The 22,035-nt window shown below is 43.3% G+C and overlaps 1 protein-coding gene across 2 annotated transcripts; it reads left to right on the top strand.

Moving 5' to 3' along the window:
• The first annotated feature begins 239 nt into the window (after nucleotides 1-239).
• HDAC11 (histone deacetylase 11) lies at nucleotides 240-21,452 on the top strand. 2 transcript variants are annotated; one of them, XM_066195752.1, is made up of 10 exons: nucleotides 240-317; nucleotides 1,675-1,823; nucleotides 3,842-3,942; nucleotides 7,706-7,822; nucleotides 9,863-9,905; nucleotides 10,052-10,128; nucleotides 11,372-11,434; nucleotides 13,336-13,432; nucleotides 16,078-16,256; nucleotides 19,564-21,452. In XM_066195752.1, coding segments are annotated over exons 1-10 (1,071 nt in total). In that variant the 5' UTR covers nucleotides 240-315; the 3' UTR covers nucleotides 19,807-21,452. The 2 variants fall into 2 exon arrangements, with proteins under 2 accessions (XP_066051849.1, XP_066051850.1); XM_066195753.1 differs by lacking the exon at nucleotides 240-317 and adding an exon at nucleotides 568-809.
• Nucleotides 21,453-22,035: the final 583 nt, after the last annotated feature.

The raw sequence follows: 22,035 nt of genomic DNA, 5'->3' as shown, positions 1-22,035 counted from the left end.
TCCAAAGATGCCCTTGGTGCGGAATCGCCCTGAGGCCCTCGACGTTGCGTTTCTTTAACTCCCCCGACGTGAGACCGGCGGCTTGTGCTGCGCTTCGCCGCTCCCTTTACAAACGCCTTCGGGCTCTGAGGCTGTATTAGCAGTGGATCTCCACGGTGGAGATCCGGTGCACGCCGGGCACAGGCGGGCGTTAGTTACACGCCTTTCCGCGCCCGCGGCCCCGCCGCCGGCCCCGCCCGGGTTACCGCGTGTGCCCGCCCCGCGCCGGGCGGAGCCGCGGCCGCCCCTTCCCTGCGCGGCCCGGCGGAGGCGGGGATGTGAGTACGGGCACGGGGGACGGCACCGGGGCACGGGGAGCGGCGCCGGGGACGGCGGCGGCGGCTCGGGGGGCGGCGGGAGGAACCGGCCCGCACTGCCCGGCCGCGGAGCCGCAGGGCCGGGCTGCGGCCGCGGCAGCGCCCCGAGCCCCGCGGGCCCGGCCTGACGGCGGCCCGGCCCCGGGCGGAGACGAGTCCCGCGGGGAACGGGCCGTTCCTCCGGGAACGGGGTGTCCCGCCAGGAGCGCCCCGGCCTCCGGGAAAACCACCTAGCTGTGCAGCCCTGCAGGGCCGAGGCTGCAGGCCCCGCTGTGGGAGCCGGGGCTGTGCCAGCGTCTTCCCCGCCCCGTGCCGCGGGGAGGGCCGAGGGAAGGGCTCGCAGCCCCGGCCCGCAGTGGGGGCGCTGTGTGGGCGCCGGGCTGCGCCTTCTGGTGAAAAACCTCCATTGTCCTCGTGTTTCCTTTGGTTTGCTTCTAACAGCGTTTTGAAAGGGTAGTTCTGAGCGTGTTCAGACTGGAAATGAGGGTGTTTCTGTTTGCATTGTTCACCTGACAAAAGACTCTTGTGTCTTGCACAGACTGTTGCGAAGCCTTTTCCAAACTTTAAGTTTCGGGGGGGCGGGGGCGGTCGCGGCATGGCTCGGTGGGGTTTGGGGCACAGGAGGCAACCCGCAGGTGGTGGAACGGGCTGAGTGTGAGCGCAAAATCTCCTCTGAGCCTTGGCCCGCCCTGCTGACCCACCTGTGCACACAGCGGTCATCAAACAGTTGGTGTTTGTTGGTTTGTTTGTAAACACGGAGCGCAGCACCGCCGCCTTGGTGAGCGGCTTGGAAGGAGGGCTGTGAGCTGGCTGTGCTGTGCTTCCTGGTGATGGGAAAATACAGTAATTCGGAGGGGGGAGCTAAGGGAAGTATCGGTTAAGGGTTACAGGTGTGACATCTGGAGTTAAGAGCATGCCCTCTGGTTCTGCGCTCTGCAAATAAAACCTAAGGCTTACCAGTTTGCTCACATGGTCACAAAATAGTTTGTTGCTTTCTAGGAAAGGAGTGTAGGAATCTTTCCAAGTTTCTGTTGTTAGAAGCATCGTGGTTTGTGTTTTGATACAGAATTTAAAACAGCAGTGTAGTTATGCAGGTATTGAAGGTTATGTTGTCTGCAAGCTGGGTGCACCTTTGAAGGCAGAGGTGCTGATGGGCACGTCTGGAAACACAAGGGGAGAGAACCAGATGTTTCCATTTTTCTGTTGGAAATGCCACGTTTAAGAATTACAAAGCCGGTATTGGGTGACACTGGGCCTTCAGCGCAGAAGCGGTGAATGTTTTTTTGAGGTGGTGACTGGTGTGTGTTTGCTGGCCAAGGCCCCACAGGACGGAGCTGTACGAGGAGCCCCCGCCGGGATGTTGGCCCATCGTGTACTCCCCGGACTACAACATCACCTTCATGGGGCTGGAGAAGCTGCACCCCTTTGATGCGGGGAAATGGGGCAAAGTCATCAATTTCCTGAAAGGTAAAATGACAGAAGGTGCCTCCTGAACCAACATTTGCACAAAACCTAATGAAAATGATGTGGTTAGTGCAGACTAAGGTTGGGCTTACCAGAGCTGAATTCGAGTGTGTGGCTTCCTACAGCCTTGTGCTCCCCTGAATTTACAGGCGGTGTAGCAGGCCCTGGGGCATTCCTGTGGCTGCTGAAACACCCGGTGTTAATGATGGTTTGCTGCAGGTGTGACTTACTCAGCCTGGATTGCACACTGGGCTTCTCAGGCTGAGGGCAAAGTTCAGCTGTGGCCCTTCAGTCCATTCTTCAGCAGCCTATCCTATTGCTCTGATGATGTTTGGAAAGAACTTTGAGGCCCCTCTGGTACAGGCAGAGCTTTTTATGATGCTTCTAATTATTGCTGTTTAAACCATTTGGAGGATACAGGTAGAAATGCATTAAGGAGATGCAAGTGTCAGAAGCAGGGGCAGGATCAGGGCCTGTGAAATCTTGGCATCTCTTCCTTTAAAGCACAAGCTCGCTCATCAAAGGTTAAAAAAAAAAAAAAAGGCTTTTTCTCCTGCCAGGACAAAGGCTGTTGATTGTCCCAGAGCCAGGCCTCTTCTCTTTATGTGGGCTTAATGACTCCTTCAGCTGATGATCCTTTGCAGCTCAGGATTGCCCTTCCCACTGCAGCCTGACTTGTATTCTTTTGACTGAGGTCAAATAATTTTAACACTCTTAACAACTTAGTAGCTGAGTTTTGGCTTTTTCCTCTAACAACCTTAATTTAGTCTTGGGTTCCACAACAGTTTTCTTTATTAATCAGAACCTTTGTCTTTGTTTCTTCTGTGTAAAGTCTTTTCCTCCAGCTCTTTTCTGTGTGACATGTCTATTCCCAAGTGTCTCAGGCGTTCACAGAAAATGAGTTTCCCCAATTGTTTGACTGTCCTTGCTTTGAAAGGAGGAAGATACCCCAGGATGCTCCAGAGCGCTGGGTTTACTCTGGCTCTGTAGCAATCCCTGGCACCAGCTGACCTCCCCCGTGCCTTGTCACCGAGCAGATCAGCAGTGAACATCTTTGCAGAGCACCTTCCCCTCCTGCAGAAGGCAGCTGGCAGCAGTTTGGCTCTGTTTGACACCAGTGCATGAATGAATTGTTCCTCAGGCCTCAGTCAGGAGAATCAGAAGCTTGCCAAAACAAATGCTGTTGCAGGTGCTGTTCTTGTATAACACTTCAGAGAAAATCTCTCACATTTCCGAGTTGTTTTCTTTCTCCTCCAAGTATAAAATTTAAGAAGAGATACAGGCTTAGAAGGCTACAGCTGTGCAGCAATTAAATATCAAAATTTTCCTGGGAAGATCGGTGGGATTCCATATAATTGTTGTTTGTAGTGATGATATGCACTCATTCTGAATTCTTGGGAGTAACTTGCTCTTATAAAACTAAGTTTTAAAATAATCTTTTGGTCTCTAAGGGAAAGAATTAATAGCTGCTCATTGTTTTTTCTTGAAATTAGATCGAGATAGGGGGTGGTAGAAATATCCTAGTTAAGCTTATTTGCTTCCATGAACACTCAAGCCATTACTTTGTTTTGAATATTGATTTATTACTTTATTCTTGTATGATTTAGGGGATTAAATCCTAGTATAAACTGTGGGATTTCTTAAAGCATGTTAAAATAACGATGAGTCTTTGGCGTACAAGCACCAAGCCCTAACCTGTGAGGAGTTGTGTGATTCCAGCGTATGTTCATCCTCTGTCATTACCTGTCTGTCCTTCCAGTTCAGAGGGGAGCTTCCCGTGATCTTAGCACACTCTGAAAACTTTCTGTACACAATATTTCTCAAATACACACTACCTGAACAGCTTACCTGTGACAGAGGGGGTGTATTTGGGAAACTTGCAAACCCTGAACAACCTAAAGTCGTGCCAGCAATAAACGTGACAGAAGACGTTTCCACGCTGAGGTCAGAGCAGAGTGCTGGGGACATGGGGAGCTGAGCAGTGCTGTACAATGCCAATTGTTATTTCTCTCCTGTTGCAGAAGAAAAACTAATTGCAGATGACTTGATTGTGCAGGCACGAGAGGCGACTGATGAAGATCTCTTGGTTGTCCACACCAGGCGCTACCTTAATAAATTAAAGGTGCTGTACCTGTTTGTGTGTTTTTGCAGCAAACTGTCCAGAACAAATGTCAAAGGCAGTGCATGTCTTGTTTTAAATCAGCCTTCCAGCTACAGAATGGGATCTGGTGATCACACTGATAACATTGTTCCTGAGAACACTGAAAGAAAACCACAGAAATACCGGGCAGTTCACAGTATGGAGGGGAAGGAGGGTTTGCCATATTGAATAGGTGAGCTGAAAGGATATTTCAGGGAAATTAAACACAGGGAAAATTAGAATGTCTGAGATGTGAGTAGTAATAATTTTTGTTAGTGCCAGGGTTTTAGTGTTGAGCAGTGTAAATTTTGTTGTACTCTGGTAAAATACGGTTCTGAAATTGAAGATACAGTAGAAACCACTAACATGGGGTACTTCATTGGATGTTTTCTAGTGCAGGGATTGTTTTCTGGGGTTTGGGGTTATGTAATCTTGACAGAGCATCTGTGTAGGGGTTCTGTGGTCAGTCTGTTGGGGGGAAGTACTGGCTTCATACTCAGACACTGCCTGTGTCAGTGGAATATGGAGGGAGCCCAAAGATCACTGTGAGGGCATTACCAAGCACACTATCTGTTGTGAAGGTTTCCAGAGCCAGCTCACACAGGACAGCAGAGGGGATGAAGAACATTCCTTGTATATTTCTAAAGAAAACACCCGGTTGTTTGTTTAACTTCGGTGTAACTAAAACATAAACATGTGAGATTTCTGGTTCTGAATCTATCCAGTCTTCTGTGGCTGGAGTTGGGTAGTAGATGAGTGCAGGTGACATTAGTTTTACTTTGCAACTCTGCTTGGAGGGCAGAGAATGGATTTGTGAGAGAAATCTTCCATTCCGTAACTCAAAAGAAGTTATTTTGAGTCACCCATGCCTTTTCACAGTGGAAGAGTCCTTGGATTGCTATTTCTGGAATGTTTTATTTTTCTGTATAAGTGATCTGTTTTTTGTGTGAACTTTTTCACTCTTAACTGCTTTTCTGAGTTCTCTTACGCTTCTTCATTCTGTGCTGTGAAGTTACATGCAATTTCATGCATCGTTAGATTTGGTATTACTGCAGCTATTCTTGATATTGAACTTTTAATTCCATAGAACCACCCACCTCTTTTTACTGAATCACTTCATTGAAGCAGGGTTTAATGTGCCTAGCTCAGATTGGAATGCCATCATATTTTCAGTACCTATGGGATGGCTTCACAGGGAATTGTGTGGATAACTTGTGTCTTGTGGTCAAGACCAGCACTGTTGTGTGTATCCAGATGGGATTAACTGGGTGTCTCCTCTGCCCCTTTTCTGGAGAGGGTATTTCCCACAAGCGTAGGAACTGGAAGATGTTGTCTTGGTCATGGCAGCAGATTCCTGACAAGCAGCAAAGATAAAAGTGCTTAGTTGCAAAAGCAAAATAACATCCTAGACATGAAAAAGCCCTGTGAAAACTCTTTATTGCCTTATACAAAGACTACTGTGCTATTTTTCCTTTAAATCCAGACAATTACCTATAAATGGTATAGTTTTATATTAGATCAGATCTGAAGACTGCAAAGTTGCTTGCCTGTCTCAGAATGCCCAGGTCTCCTAAAATAATGGATCACTTGAGTGTTCATTTAAAATCTGAACATGAATTTGGTAGGAAATTGCCTACACTTGCAAGAGTAGGTGGTGATTGGTGTCTTAGCAGCAGCTGAAAGGCCGGCTGAGTGTTGGGTGAAGAAAAACAAAAAGCGTGCGCAAGGTACTTCTGCTGCTGGAAATCAGGTCTGTGTTGGCAGGAAGGGTCTCCCTGTTTCCCTGCTCAGTCCTTAAAACAAAGTTTGGCCTTTTGAATTGAGGTGATTCTCCCTCAGTTATTCCTCTGAGGAGTTTATGTCTCCAAGGTGATGACTGGACTGTGGGTAGTTTGCTTGCAGTACTTTTCCACTTGCTGCCTTTTCCTAGTGTTACGTAAAATAATGAATTTCTTGCCTGTCAGCATTCTGAACCTCGGGAAGGAGGTAGGCAATGAGGTTAGAGCCAGTTTCAGACTGTGCCTTTCCTTTTTTATTTATGAGAAGTTCTATGGTAACATAAGTGAGCAAACACTGAAATGCAAATGCTGAGGATAAAGCTGGTCTGGGAATTTATTGTGGGAAATCCTGGAAAACAAAACCAGCACACTGAAGAAAAAAAGCATAAAATATTCCACAGATTTTCAGTTACTAAGTGGAGAAACGTTTTCCTTCACCTGTAGCTGCCTTTTGAACTGCCAGACTTTGCTCCCAGTTGGTGACTTCCCCCATCTGTTGGGAATTACTAATCCCAGGTGTGGACAGTGAGTGGCAGCAGGAATGGCCCCAGCTGTGACCAGTGAGCCTGGGTGCCAAAACTCCACCACACCTGGACTGTTCACCTCCACTTAAAAACCTGTAGCTACATCATTTCTGCTTTGAGTCATGATTGCTCCCACTTCTCCCTGTTGACATTAACTTTACTTTAAACTTCATTAAAGCTTCCTGTGGGATTATTGTTCACATTTGAGGTCAAATTGATTTCTATCCAAATGTGACCTTTTCATATCCATTTTAGAACAACAGGATTGAATATAGTTTTTAATAATGAGCATCTTTAAAAGCTAAAATGTCTTGCAAAGGGACTTTATCGAGATTGACTGTACTAAAAAATAACTAAAGCACCATGTGACGGGCAGCTGATAAGATGATAACAAAATAATACCTTGCAAATATAAAAGTAGAGAGATTTTTGAAGTTAACTGTTGGCAAAATAATGTTAGGGCTTAGGCACTTAATGAACAATGCCACCCCTTCACCTACCCAATAGTAACTGGTAATTGAAATCTTGCTAACTGGGGAGTTGCTTTGATCATCAGAGGAGCCTGAGATGGGGATGTGATTGCCTTCGGTGCAAACTGCCCACCTGTACATCCTGCCAGCTGTGACCAGCTCAGGAATGGGGCAGCCCTCAGTCTCCTGACAGCTCCTAATGTTGCAGAAAACAGGATCTGCTCGACTCTTTGTAAGTGGCAGCGAGTCATAATCCTCAGTCCCTCGGTGTTTCAGTACTGGTTGGGCAGGTATATCCTTGCTTGTGACTTAAGCTTTGAAATATATTTAGCGGTGTTATCACTGGTAGCAGTGTTAGTGGAAGTTCTTTGAAGTAATCAATGTGTTTGCAAAAAAAGCATTTGCATATTGCAAATATTTTGTGTTCTAACCTTGAAGACTTTTGAACAAAATGTTTCCTTGAAACATTTTCCAGAAGTGTTTAATATGCTAAATAAATTTTAATCAGTTCTCTGTGCTAAAGTTTGCACTGTGTGTTCACTTAAGTGTTTGAACTTCTTCGTTCAGTTGTCTGTTTGTTTGTGTTTGCTTTCTCCTTGGTATATCCTTTTGATTCCACACAGGAATAGATATTTTAGGTTTGAACAATATATCAAGTGTAGCTGAAGGACATTTTGCAGTTCCTCCCAATCTGAGGGATATTACATTTTCTGAACATAATACTGCCTTCCTGAAAAATTGCTGATTTAATACAGTTTGATACTAAATTCTGGAAAGTGATGATTCTCATAGTTAAAAACGTGAGGATGGTCACTAATAAAAACTGCTGTGGTCACTTCCATCTAAAAATGGAATTAAAACTCTTCCTAAGGGGCTGTGAGCACCTTTTCAGTAAATAACAACTAATGAGAGAGCTAAGTGTCATCATTAAACCAGACTCCATTAATTGGAACTCTCTTTTTCCCCCTTGCAGTGGTCATTTGTTGTGGCTACAATCACAGAAATTCCACCAGTTGCCTTTCTTCCCAATTTTGTTGTTCAGAGAAAAGTTCTGAAGCCTCTACGAACCCAGACAGGAGGAACAATAATGGTAAGGTGCTCTTGATCCACTTTTATCATATTTAAATTTGTCCATCAAAGACTGTAAACCTGGGAGTTGTGGTGTTTATGTAACTCAGATTGTCAGCCTTGGACAGCGCTGCTGTGCCAGGTACAGGAACAGGGTTTATTGCAGGCTGTTGTTATTATTATTATTATTTGTTATTGTCCTAGATATATAACTTGAAGGTTAGACTGGGAGATACAAAAGTTAAACCAACTTTTTTTTTAAGGACTATTTAAGAATTTGAATTCTGAAAGAACCTGGTGGGTTCTGGCTAAGTCTTCAGATGTATTGGATTATGGTGACAGGCCAGGTAACAAAAGTGCTGCCTCCTTTAGTAGGCATGGACTGCCAAAAGCAGAGATGGGGAGGAGAAGGGAGAAAGACTTTCATAGAGTTCAACGTGCTTAAAAAAAAGACTTGGTTGTCACTCAGAGCAAGTCCTGCTGAGCAGGGATCTGCAGAGTTTCCTCTCATTCCAGCCACGCTGTCACTGCAGGATTGTCACAGCAATGGAGGGAATGGTCTGAGAGAGAGGAACTTGGGGAGAGTTTAGAGCTGCCTCATGCTCTGCCTTGGACATTTCTTGACAGGACCTCAGTGTGTGTGAAGCCTCTTTCAGCTTGGCTGCAGCTAGACAACGCTTTCCTCTAGTTTGGGGATGTTTTTCACCGTGCTTGTGTTACCTTTAACTCCCAGGTGTGTGTTCACCAGTTAGAGAGGTGACCCGCCAGTGGTCTGGTTTTTCTCATGGCTCCTGACACACAGATGCCACTCCTGGGCACTTAGGGATTCATCTTGAGGCCATGTGGTTATTTTTTTTTTTTTTTTTTTTTGTGGGGAAATACGAATGTACTTTAGAAACGATTTTGATTCATCAGACAATAAAATTTGTAGGGTACTTCTGATTCTGCACGAGTCAGAAGTGCAATTTTCTGCTATTCCTGATGGGCCTGTTTATTACAAAAATTCCTGTTGAGTTTCTCTACTTTTTAATGATATTTTAGCAATCTGGGAAGATTGGGTTTTGGTGAGGAATCCCTAGGAAGTGTGATAAATCGCAGATAATGTGTTCTCCCTGGGACTTAATGGGTTTTATAGTTCAGAAACTGCAGTCTTTCCCCAAGATCTAATTTGTGTAAGTTGGCATGATCATAGCAGGATCATGTTTGCCATCCCAATAGTTGTCCTAGTACTGAATTAAAACTGTTCAAATGCAAATATTGGTTATAAAGACTGTCCAAACTTCATTTTGGATAGGATGTGTAATCTTTTCTTTCCATAACTACGCACAAAAAATAATCAATTTTTAAATATTTTCTCTCCCCACACGTGTTTTTTTTTACATTTGTAACTATTAATACCTTGAAGTAATATTACTGTTAACAGACAAGTTAAGGAATGCTGCACTAAACATTTGTTTGACTCTCCCTGGCCAAATTAAGTTAAAATTCCATCATTTAAACCTTGTGTATCTCTTCTCTGTCAATACTTTCCCTTCCCTGAATGTCATTTGAGTTCAAAGGCGAGATAGAGGCATAGTTTTCCTGTACTGGAGGGGTAGAGATCAATAATATTCTATACCCTGCGTGTTCTATCATATAAAAAATAAAAGAAGTCCCAGGACACTTCACACTGGAGCATTTGTCTGATCCCATCCCCAGCTGGAACTGTGGTTTTTATGTCTGTGTTCCAGGATTTCGAGCTTGCATTCCTCTATTTGTGCATGAACAAGAAGGACACCAGGAGCTTCTTCCTCATTTTACACTCTTCCCAGCACTGCCCTTTCCCTTTTCCAGCTGCCAGAGGAGGAAATACAGAGGACATAGCAAATGCTCTTTCAGCTCCTTATGTTGAGGGTACTTTTGTTAAGGGTTGTACTCAGGGATCTGCTTCAGTGGTGAAAGATCTGAAAATTCCACAGCACGTTGGAATGCCAGGAGTGTTTTGGGGTGGAAGCAGACATTAAGTGTTGCCTCATTCATTTATGGAATTCCAACTGTAATTTTTTTTTTTTTTTTTTTTAAGGCAGGAAAGCTTGCTGTGGATAGAGGCTGGGCCATCAACGTGGGTGAGTACAAATTCAGCGATATCCTAAATGGTGTGCTAAAAGCACCTGATTTTCATTTACATCTCTTTGCAAAGCCCGCCAATGTTTTTAGTACCTGGCTTTTGTTTAGTATGTAGCTTTTCACCCCTTCATGTTTTCCTGTTCAGGGGGTGGTTTCCATCACTGCTCCAGTGACAAAGGGGGAGGATTTTGTGCATATGCTGACATCACACTGGCCATCAAGGTAAGAACTGCTCTTAAGTTTTCTGCTGTTTGTGCAAATGGAGGAGAAATCCACATAAATTCCTAATTTACATCCTAAAAGGAGAAAATGAAGCCATTTCCAGATGGGCAGGAAATGGGATATGGAGAGTTTGTAAAGTGGAAGGGAAGAGTTGCAGGGGTCAGAATTATCAATGTAAATTGACACCTCTGTAATTGCATTGATAATGTTGTCTTGCAAAAACCACTCCAAATCAAACCAGATGGATTTCTAATATCCTCAGTGATAATTCTCCTGGCCTTGCTGGTGAACCTGGACATTCCACATTGATTTCAGTGGTTACAGTCAAGACAAATGCAGAGACCAAAATCCCCTCTCTGAATCAAGCTGCACCGTACAGGGCTCAGACTGGTTTAGATTCATGAATAAAAATGTGAGTGACTCCAAAATAGTCACCAAATGGGAATGAATTGCATTTGGTATTTAGCTGTTGAATGGCTGAAGTAAGAGTCTTCTCCAACTAAGGCTTAGTTTATCAAATGAGCTATGGTATATTTGTATACTAGAATATTTATAAAGTATCAGTAATAATCAAACATTAAAGAGCTCTAATGATTGCAGCACAATCATGTGACATAACATCCTAATTTCTGTACGTGGTAATTTGCAGAAGAGTAACAAAAGTAACCCACAGTGTTGTTTTTTCACCTACCATTGAAATACAGATTGAGAAATTACAGTGAGTGCCAGTTTGTACCAAATCTTTGGGTTTTACCACATCTACATTAAAGATAGCAACTTAGCAAAGTTAAGATTCAAAGAAGCAAAACCCATTTTTTTTCTTTTCAGACAAAATAAGAAATGAATTCTGTCACTAAAAGTGGCTCTAAGGCACACAATCCTTAAAGCAGCTTTTTCTAAACACGGAATTTTAGGCTGTTGAAGTTGGCTGCTGTCACTGGTTCCACTCCAGCCTGTGGCAGCACCATCAGCTCTGTATCCCTGGGTGGGCCTGGCCTCTCTCTTATATCTGTACAGGAAATGTGCAGGGTTGTTGTTGGGTTGTTTTTTTTTTAATTGTCTTTTTATGTCTGTCAATGAGATGCTTTTATTAAATGTGTGAGAAGCATATCTCAGTCTGTTTGGTGACTGAGACAAATAGATGTGCCCTACATTCAAATTCCAACAGTCCTGCACTGTGCAGTCGTTGAGCCTCCAGTGCAATCTGTCACCTAACTTTGTTTTTCCTTGCTTGTATATCCAGTTCTTATTTGAGAGAGTACAAGGAGTGTCTAGAGCCACAATTATTGATCTGGATGCCCATCAGGTGAGTAGTTTACCTGTATTCAGTGCTGCAGGTATTTTGCTTGAAATACAACTGTGTGATAAATACCTTTTTTTTTTTTTTAATACAAACATAAAATCACTGAATACGAACTTAATCAGAGATGATGAAAACTGTGAAGAGTTGATTCTTCAATTATTTTATGGTCCAAAAGCCTCTTAAGCCAGTTTAATAAAATTAACCTGAGTTGCAGCTCCATCGTGTGGCTGCATGTGAAAATCTTGCAGCGTTGCACTCCGGGTATCCAGGGATGAGGAACAAGGATCTCTCCAGACAATCCCAGCGAGTTCTGAATGCCTGGTCACTGCAGCAGCCTCTGCAGGGGAGGGATTTGACCTTCAGTGATTTAATTTTAAACCTGGCTTGGGGCTAATGAAGTAAAGGATCCATTCCTCTTCACCTGGTGATTTACTGTGGTGCTGAGATCAAATCTCAGCTTTGGTGGGATTTGCAAAATAAATCCTGAAAGGAAGGAAATGGTATTTTTAGAAAGGCAGTTAATGCACCAAAGTGATGTCCAACCTGAGGCATTTCAGGTGATTTATTATGTGTAAAGAAACCATTTTCACACAGTTCCGTGGCACTGAGGAAGCCTAATGGCTGCAAGTTTTTAATCTTCTCTCATTTCTCTTATGTGTCCTAAAATCCCCATGATAGCAGGACACAGATTATGCAGTAGAAAGATGTTTTGTGTTCATGGTTCTCCTCAGCCTCTCTGTCAGGCTGTGGATTTGTTTTGTGCTTTGTGGGGGATGGTTTGGTCTTGAAAAATTCTGGGAATGTATTTTGGTTTTCAGATGTGCTGGTAGTCTCAGTGTGCACATTAAAACAACCTGTTGTTTCCTTTCTTGGGGGGATGAGAGGTGTCTGAAGTAGCTCAGCAGATCCTGTTTAAGGATGCAGGTATTCTCACCTTGTGACTGTTCCAATTCTTAGTGTAGTGGTGAGTTTCACCTCTCATAAGGAAATGGTTCCCCCAGAGGTTTTCATATTCCTGGGCTTGTGTGCATGAACTGTTCGTGGATCAAAGATGCTGAAGATATAAACAGAGTTTCCATTTGTCAGCATGAAAACTGAATTACAGCAGATACATCTATGGAAAGTCTGTTTCTGTAGTTTAAGTGAAATTCTGGGGATAGGGGCTGTGGTCCTGTATGATGATTTAAACAAATTTATCTTATTATTATCTTATTTAAGCACTGATTTAAACAAAATTATCTTAGCGATTGCTGTGGTAAAATTCTTTTTATATTAGTGAAAATAAGTGAGAGCCAAAAGAATAGTTTTTAAATTCAGAAATGGGGAGGGGAAATTATTCCAAATCCGAGTTTTCTCTCGAGCATCTGTCTACACCCGGTTCAGTTTTTTTGTAGGCAGTTTCTTGCGTTAAACTGTTGGGTTAGTGTTTGTAATTTTTCCAGGGAATACTTAACCTCACCAAGGCTTGAGTTACCAGGAGAGCTCTAGTCTGCTTTGTTTATTTATTAATCCTTACATAAGAACACTCAATATTCCTGCAGCAGTTGAAAGTGACTTTTAATTGCAGAGTTGGAAGATGACAGATCTGTTTGGTGGTCACAGTTGCTTTTGTGGTGCTCTTGAGGACAATTAGCTTCTGATTTTTGCTTATTTTTCTTACACATGTAATGAGATCCATGCAAATTACCTTCAGAGAGACAAGGATGTTATTTGTGGTAATACCTGCAGTCTTCAGGCTGATCCTATCAAGCCCCCCAAAACTCTACACCTCAAAACAACCTCCAGGACTATAAAAAAAGAGAATGACACAGGAGTTTTGAATATTAGAGCTTCTGTAATGTTAATTACTCTAGAATTTAATTGTGTTGACTTGCTAGGAATAGCTAACTGTAAATTTCCTTCAGGGAAATGGCCATGAGAGGGACTTTATGGATGATCCTCGGGTTTATATAATGGATGCATACAATAGATATATTTACCCAGGGGATGGTTTTGCTAAACGTGAGTATAACTGAAATTCATCTTCCCAAATGTACCAGACCTACTGTGTTGTTTCATAACTTTTTTATTTACTACTAAGCTTCCTTGCAGCACTATTACCTGGATTTCTTTTTTTTTTTTTTTTTGTTATGTTTAATTTCACATCATTTTCACTGCTCACTGTGATCCATCACAATAGTGTTCATGCTGTAGGGCTTTCCCTCACTTCAGGAATGACTTTCTGGAGTGCAGGGTGTGGGGAGGAGTCAGTGGATGTTGGTAGCAGTCCATTCCCAAGCTTGGAGCAGCGAGTTGAATAATCCTTTGATTTGAAGAGAGATGATAGAACTTCATCTTTCCCTTACCTTACATTTATGAGAGAACTCACTGAGGATTAGCTGACACTGAGTGAAAAGGGTTCATGTTCTTTTGAGAGTGAAGTTACGACAAATTCAGGTGTTGCCTTGCCAGTAGAACTTGTTTGATGAGCGTGAGGGAAACAATCTGCATCTGAATGTGCCACAAGGTGGGAATCAAGGCGAGTCCGTCCCTCTGAGGTTGAGTCCAACCCTTCCTTCAGCGCTGCCCCCAGTGTCCCCAAATGTCACATCCACACCGTTAAATCCCTGCAGGGATGGGGACTTCCCCCTTTGTTTTGGCTGTGGTTTGTTTATCCCTGCTGTGATATGTCTACTGTACCTTGTGACCTGCCACAATTAATTAGTGGGGCTTTGATAATGGTTAAATTGGAATGCAAAAGCCCCAGGTTTATTTGTCTTTGGTTCTGTTACACTGTCATTTATTGCAGGCTTAATTTGTTCACTGAGTCAGGGGTTGCTGGGGGAGTTGTTCTGCTGTTGGATTCCTTCAGTGATGCTGTTGTTCTGAAAAACCTACTTCGTTTGGATTCTTGACAAGAGTTAGGTTCAGTGCATTGCACTGCTGTCTTTTGACTGGTGAAGATATTAAGAATTGTAGTATTTCAAGGTTTTAAGCTAAAGCACACCATGTCTGCAGGCAAGTGTGGGGGCTTTTCCCCCAGGAAAAACATCGCCTTATTCATCTATCACATGGCAGCATTTGAACAGATGGGTGAAGACCAAAACAGAGTCAGTCCTCCTTAGCAAGTCTGAAGCCCTGAGCTGCAGTGGCACACTGAACAGCAGCACTCCCTTTGTGCAGGTGAAGGGTGGGGTGCACAGGGCTGGGCCAGAGTCAATCTGCAGTTCCTCGCAGTTTGCGTAAGGATGGCTAAATAGGATTTTTGTGGCTAAGTCCCTTAAACCCTCTCCAACAAGTGACCAGGCAGAAATGGGATCACAGGGAGAATCTCTTTGAAGAGGGGTGGCTTGAACATGAGATTTTGAATCCTTAGGGTAAACTCCAACTGATCACTGTCTCCTTGGACTTCCTGCCCGTTTTTCCCATGTTTTATTGCAGGAACCTCTTCTACACATTTTTTGCCCCATGCAGTTCATTAGGGAAGGGAAAAAAAGGAGCAGCTCACCTTGCCAATCCTAAGCCATAAGCATACTGAGTCCCTGGGGGAAGCAGTGTGGAATTACACAGGCTTAGCAGAAGAAAGGATGGATGAGGAATAGGACTAGGTCACTGAAGGGTAAGCAGGAAGGGCTGAAACTCAGAGAAACCATAAACAAAAATCTTTGAAACCAACGTTGATGCAATATAAAATAACAGGATGAGAAAGAAAAGCTTCAGTGATGCTGAGCAAGGATGGAAAGCAGAACAAAAGGCAGCAATTACAAGAGTAATTAAGTGTCATTCTGGGTTGAGTGCATTCTTGCACACCTGGTGGGGACTGAATCCACATTTGAGGTGTGAGACTGCACATCATTTAGTGTGAGGCAGAAGTCATGCCTTGGAACAGCTCTGGCATGGGTTTGATTAATTCAGAGGTAGAGTCACACATTCCCCCATAAAAGCACCCAAAACTCGCCTGCGTAACCTTGGGTTTCTTTCCTTTACCTTCTCAGCCTTCATTTTCTACTCCTGTTGCTTTATTAGAAGCATTAGAAATAATTTGATTTAAATTAAGAATTGATATTTGCTCTTCTGGTAGGATTACAGGGTAAGAACGTTAAATTGAAAATGCTTGGGGCAAAGCTGAGTCTTGTTATACATTCATAAAGCAGTTCACATAAATTCATGATCCCTTGCTGTGAAGTTTTAAGTGTTGTGATAAAAATAAAACATCTTCATAATTTCTCAGTGATATTTATCTTGTTTTTCCCCCAGCTGCTTTCTGTGCAATTGCAGTTGAGTGTTTTCTTTGCCTTATGCTTTATTTAGGTTACTTTTAAGTTAATAATTTTCTTTATGATTTCTCTGCTGATTGGTAACTGGACTTGCAGATCAGCTGTTTTTCAATAACATTTTCCATTTGCATCTCAATTTTTTTTTTTTTGTTTTTGCCCTGCATCTAATTTTCTCTCTTCAATGGAATTTTTTCAAGGTCATTGCGCTTTACATTCGCTGAGAAAACAAGCAGTTGAATAATTTTCTTTAATTCATGTATCTGTGAAAATGCAATGCATTGAGAGAGCTTCTCGAAATGTAATTTTTTTCGCTTGCCTACCTAAATTGTGCATTTTCTCCCAAAGCAATGCCTTGTTTATTGAGCAGTGCTTGCTCTGTTGTCCCCTCAGGTGCCATAAAACGCAAAGTGGAGCTGGAGTGGGGCACAGAGGACAGCGAGTACCTGCACAAGGTGCACACCCACGTGGAGGGAGCCCTGAATGAATTCAAGCCTGACATCGTGGTTTACAATGCTGGCACTGACATTCTGGATGGGGATCCCCTGGGAGGCCTGGCCATTTCCCCCCAGGTGTGTGACCCTGGAGAGCACAGCCTCCCTAGGCTGCAGGGGAGGACACTGCCCTGGCACAGACGCACATCATCTCCCTTGCCTTCTCACCCTCCTCTTCCTTCTTGCCTCTCCCTGACTCCGAATATTTTTCTTCTTCTGGTGCCTGTTCCACTATCATTCATCTTCTCTTTAAAATACCCTGATTGCCAACACCCAAACAGTAAGCAGAGAGATATGGATATTTTCACACTTCACCTGACTTCTATTTTCCCTGCTTGGTTTGTTCTCTCTTTGGTTCTTTTTTCCCCTCACAGGCCCCATTTTGCAATGTATTTTCTTTTGTCACCTGCCCCCAGTGTGTATCTTACACCTAATTTCCTCTGTAGCACTGCCAGCTGTTTTGAACTACCCTCATGGTTACAACAATTTTGTGCAGCCTGGCTGTGTATTCTTAGCAAATGAACGGTTATTTTCCTTTTCTTTAGATACCATTTACTTTTTTCTTCCCAGCTTGGTTCCAGACTCAAAGTTCGGTTTATTCTGTAAAGCTTCATAGAAGTCTTCACCTTTCTGCTTTTCTTAAAATAAGCAAAAATTTACAGTCCTCTTATTTCCTCCATAGGTTTTAATGATTCCTTCTCCTTCCTCTGTGCTATCTCTCCTCCTGTTTCACATTTTGGGTCTCTTTAATGGCCGCCAGATCAATACAGAAAAGTGCTGGTTTGATCTGTGAGCTCTCAGATTCCCCTCTTTGAGCCACCACTTGATCTGTTCAGTGTTAATTCTGTTCAGTTCTCTCACATGAAGGGACAGCTGAGGGGCGTGGATGTGGTTGGGACCTTGGAGAGGAGGTGGCCTGAGGTGTGAGGTGGGGTTTGGTGAAGCAGAGCCCTCTGGGGAGCAGTGGCCACCAAGGGAAGTGGGAAGCTTGGTCACAGAGAGATACTTTGAGATTTGCCTTTAAAAATAGTCCAGATTTCTGCACTTTGAGAAGGAGCAGTGTTAACTGCCAAGAAAAATGAGTTGCTGTAGCTTGCTGTGCAGACAGGGAATGTAAGGATGGGGGAAGAAAGGTGAAGCAGCTTCCCTGGCCATGAGGAGAGGTGAAAGGCGTTCTCTGCACAGCTGGAGGGACAGAAACAGGCCTGTAGTGTCTGCTCTGAGGGCAGGGTTCTTGTCTCTGCTGTGCAGGCTTGGGATCCAGTGCTGGAAGGGCATTGTGCCTGCACAGTCCCTCTGCAAAGGTTCTCAGTCCGGGCTTCAGTCCTGCTCCCGAAGATTCGTACTTCGAGCTCCTGCTGCAGTGTTAGCCGTGCTCAGAATGCGTCTCCTCAGAGTGCTCTGAGTGATGGTTTCCAGGTTCTTGAGGCTGTAGAAAAGCCTGTGGTGCATCAGCTGAGTCCCTCTTCCCTTTGTTTGGAAGTCGGAGCTGTGCAGGGCTGTTGTTTTCCACAGAAATGTGGGAATAAGACAATGTTTTCCCCTGAGCTCCTCTGGGCTCCCCCTGGAGCTGCTGGATCACTGAGGCTCCTGTGAGCAGGGGTTGCTTCCAGTTCTGGGGTGGGATAAAGGTGCTGCATCCACTGCTGGCTCCCCAGGGCCCTGCAGCTCCTTCTGTAATTCTGTTGCTTCCTTTAAGGATCTGTTTCTAATTGAATTCTTCAGTTTCCTTTGTCTTACTGTTCATTTGTTATTCCTGGTTCTTTCACAGGGCTGTGTCAGACTGTGCAGTGAACAATACTCTTGGATGGTTTTACAAGATACTTCTTTTCTGCTACATTTGTGTTTTATTCTTTCCCTTTGCCATCTGTTTGTGGTCTAATTAATGGCAGGGTGTTATTTCTTGATGTACTTCCACTCTTTCTGTAAGCAGCCTGAGCAGTGCATGTTCATTTTTGAAACACTTCTGCTGCTGCTTCCTAATTTTTTTCTATTTGTATTTGATTGCATTGTGATGTCTTTTCCCTTCTCCAGCTTTGCAGTTGTTTAAGTTTTGAGCTGTCCATTTTAAGGTGGTGTCAGTTGTGTTGCAAGTTTTTTGGGTTTTGGGTGGTTTGTTTTGTTTTGTTTTTGAGGAGTTGTAACGAGTTGCATGTATCTGGAACTCTGTTTTTACAAAAGTAGATTTTAATTCTGTTCACCCTCATGTGCTTATCTGAAACCCAGAAGACTCGCACTCTGCTCCTGCCTGGGTTCAGTGACAGTAAAGCACCTCTCTGTCAGCAGTCTTTGTTATTTTTCAGTTCCAAACCCTTCTCTTAGTAGGAAATTACCTAGAATTCATTTTCTTTTTATGGATTTGCCATTGCTTGCGTTCTGCAACTTCCCCTTCAGCCATAAATTCTTCTAGCATTAACCAACAGGCTCTTATTGCAGAAGCTGGGACTTAAATGTGTAAAAATTGATTTGAATTTTGGATTCTTCTATAGGCTTGTGAAGTTTTGATCAAGTTACTAAACTTTTGACAGGGGGTGCTGTGCAAGTTGAGCACAAACTAAAGCACTGTGAATTCAGAGAGTCTTTCCTAATCTCAGTTCCTCACCTGGGAAATAGGGTGAACACTTGTAAAATCTGCAATCAGTTTTGACTTTATGGCCTTTGAGCTGGAATTCTTGTAGGAATTTGTACTAAAGACTTTGTTCTGCTCTGTCCCCTAAAACAAGCCAAGTATACTTGATTTGCTGGGGGTTTTGGGGGGTGGTGTGGTTGTTTTGGGGGTTTTTTTGTTGATTATGCATGTAAACAAGTTTACAGGACTTCTAAATGAATTTTTCATTGGTACTGTAAGGCTTAAACACAAGCATCCAATACTCTAAATCCATAAACCACAGGTTAGAACTGATGCATCATCTTGCTACTGATGCCTTGAGAGGCTACCTGGGACAGAGGCTGGACAGAATTAAAGGAATAAAGTAGGAATATATTAAAAGGTCTTCAAAGGATGCACCTTGGGCAGTAGAAGAGCCTGGCTGAGGCTCCACCCAAGATGGACAGTGAGTCATGAGGTTTCACGCTTTTATAAGTTCTGGTCTGTTTACATATTGGGGTTAATTGTTCAATTACAGCTTCAGGTTAAAAGGTCCCATCCTCCCAGTTTGCTCTCCTTAATTCCTTGTTGTCTATACTTTTTGGGCCTGAAGCTGCAGTGGTGTCCCTGGGCTGGAAAAGGATTGTTTTGTCTGACTGAGCTGTGAGGAGAACTGGCTAACAAACACTATATGAAGTTCAGAGTTACACACGAAGGCGGTACAGAATCTGAGAAATACAGAAGCTAAAACTGAAGGTGTCGCCGTCACTGACTTTTTTCCCTGTGGTGACCTTGCAGGGCATTGTGAAGAGGGACGAGGTGGTGTTCAGGGCCGCCCGGAGCCGCGGGGTGCCCGTGCTGATGGTGACGTCAGGCGGGTACCAGAAGAGGACGGCGCGCATCATCGCCGACTCCATCCTCAACCTGCACAGCCTGGGGCTGCTGGGCAGGGGCAGGCCGGCCTGTGCCCTGGGCAGTGCCAGCCTGCAGAACATGGTCACAGATTCTGCCAAGGACTTGAGCAACTTGTCACTGCAGTGACGGGTCACTGAGTGTTAACACATAACCCAGAGGCAATACAGAGTAACTCTGTCTAACTCCTGAATTTATCTTCAGCTAAGGCTACTCATCCTTTTAAGCTAATTGAGATATGCACTCAAGGGTACTGTCTTCGTGTCTAATATTGCTGTAGAAAGCTTAATTTGCTTCTCTGATTGGGGGGGGGGCGGGGAGGGTCTGTTATGTTGGAAGAACTATGCAGTTGGCATCCAAAGACTGTCCCAGACCTGTTTCAGATGCTGCAGCATGGTCTGAGGTGGGAGAAATACGGACTAAAGCTACTGTTTTGTGGGGTTTTTTAAATACTGCATTTTATTTATTGCTTTTTAAATTGAAATACTGTTATAAAGCGAGTTCTGTGCAGACTTCACAACTGTCAGTTGAACACTAAAGGGAAGTGCAATACTGTAAAAGCCAGGGCAATTTGTTTATGGCTTTGAAGCCATAGGCAGTTTAGAGGGAATGTTTGTAAATTCATAGTTTATTCCTGTTGTTGATAGTGACTTAAATCTTGCTCATAAACACCTTGTGAAATAGAACACCTTTGGCTCCATATGCAAATGAGCCATAAGGACTCACCATTAGCAGTCTGGTGTTCCAAATGAGCTCTGCATGTGACAGGCAGTAGTTCCTGTGCACTCCAACTCATAGATGGAGAAACTGCGGTCCAGTGGAAGCTGATCTTACACTTCTCAGCAATCCTGAAGAAAGAAAACTGTGTAGAAATATAGGCTGTCTTATTATTTATTGCCAGTTTGCCATGTATAAAACGGTGAGGAGTACATTGGAATCATTTTTCCCCAACTAGTGCTGTGTTTTTCACTTGCTCAGAGAGTAATGGTACTTCTAGTTTCAGTCATAGTCGGTAAGCAAATCCTTCATTATTCTTGTTTATCGAGGAATGCAGTGACATTTCTACATTAAGATTGTGTGCTAACTTTATATGGAGCTTTTCGGAGGATTTGGGAACAAAATAGGGTATTCAGAGCAAATTCAGTTGCACTGCCTGGGAAGTTTGGCTTTGTTCAAGTTGGTATATTTTGCATTAGGTACCGTGGGTAGCAGTGGGTTGTAAATGTACTAAACTGTATATTTTGCAAGAGCTTTTATAACTTTCACTGATTTGTACTACAAGTTTTACGTCGTGTTTAGGTTGGAGCCGTCCTGTGAGGGAGCACCAGGATTTTCCTTGTAGTAGACTTGTGTAAGCTATTTAAGGAATGTTTATTCTAATTATAATACTTACCTCATCTAGTGTTCATGTTTAGATCATGGGGTTTGTCAGTTGTAGGAATTGCACAACTGCTATAAATACCTGCTTTAAACCAGATCTGACCTATTGCACTAAGTTTGAGTTGCTACGCTGGGATTAAAGAGCACTTTTAAATTTCTTACTAGAAGGACCATCAGAGTACGACTAATGTTGAGATTTATTTTTTCTATACTGTCTGACATTACTGAAAGATGTTGTTATTCTTTCATATAATTTTTATAAAATTCTAGATTACATTTCTATGAACTAAACCCCCATCATAGCACCATATGGTCTTTCCCCAAACATTTGCTGTTTGTGTTAACATGTTTCTATAATTTTCCCTCAGTGGAGATTAAAGTGATGTTGAACAATGCTGACTGACTTCTTGTCACTTCACATGGTTCTTGGCTGTCAAAAAGTTTGACTGAAACAGTTTCTTGGAAAGACAAGGTGTATTTTTTTTATACTTAAAATGTGGCTGAAACTACAGTGAGTCTCAGTGGTGAGCAGTCCAAGGTTTGTCAACAGCTTCTCTGGGAGGTCAGTGGTGGCTCCGTAAAGAGAGCTTGCAAGTTTTGTGTCCAAATACTTTTTAAGATGTCTTTGTGAGGGGTTAAAGTCACTTTCTACTTCCAAGTTCTACTTCATTACCTACCTTGTAAGTTCTGATCTAAGTATTTTAGTATTACGGGTGTTAAACTGGTAACTGAGCTTCTGATAAGGCTGCAGTAGTTTTTAGAGGCTTTTTATAAATCATTGTCTTTTCAGAGGGCTGAATGTTTGCAGCAGAGCCTGCTGGCTCTCAGACTCACCTGTGAAATTTCTGATAAGCAGCAGACACATTGACTGCATTTCAGTGTTCATTGTGAAGTTACAATTGGAAAACATACCACTCCTTCATCTTTGGTGCCTTAATACAGAAAAGAGCACTGTGTGTGGAATTTTATCTTTAAAAG

This window comes from Chamaea fasciata, unplaced genomic scaffold (assembly GCF_029207755.1).
Source record: "Chamaea fasciata isolate MVZ Bird 193981 ecotype frontalis unplaced genomic scaffold, bChaFas1.0.hap1 SCAF_13, whole genome shotgun sequence".
NCBI lineage: Eukaryota > Metazoa > Chordata > Aves > Passeriformes > Sylviidae > Chamaea > Chamaea fasciata.
The sequence above is the reverse complement of the archived record's forward strand: the minus strand, read 5'-3'. Positions and strand labels throughout refer to the sequence as shown.

Bases quoted from the DNA above. Each gene is read 5' to 3' on its own strand.
- HDAC11 (XM_066195752.1), top strand. The intron at 3,943-7,705 runs GTGCTGTACCTG...TCCCCCTTGCAG, and splicing joins GCTACCTTAATAAATTAAAG to TGGTCATTTGTTGTGGCTAC. The intron at 11,435-13,335 runs GTGAGTAGTTTA...AATTTCCTTCAG, and splicing joins TTGATCTGGATGCCCATCAG to GGAAATGGCCATGAGAGGGA.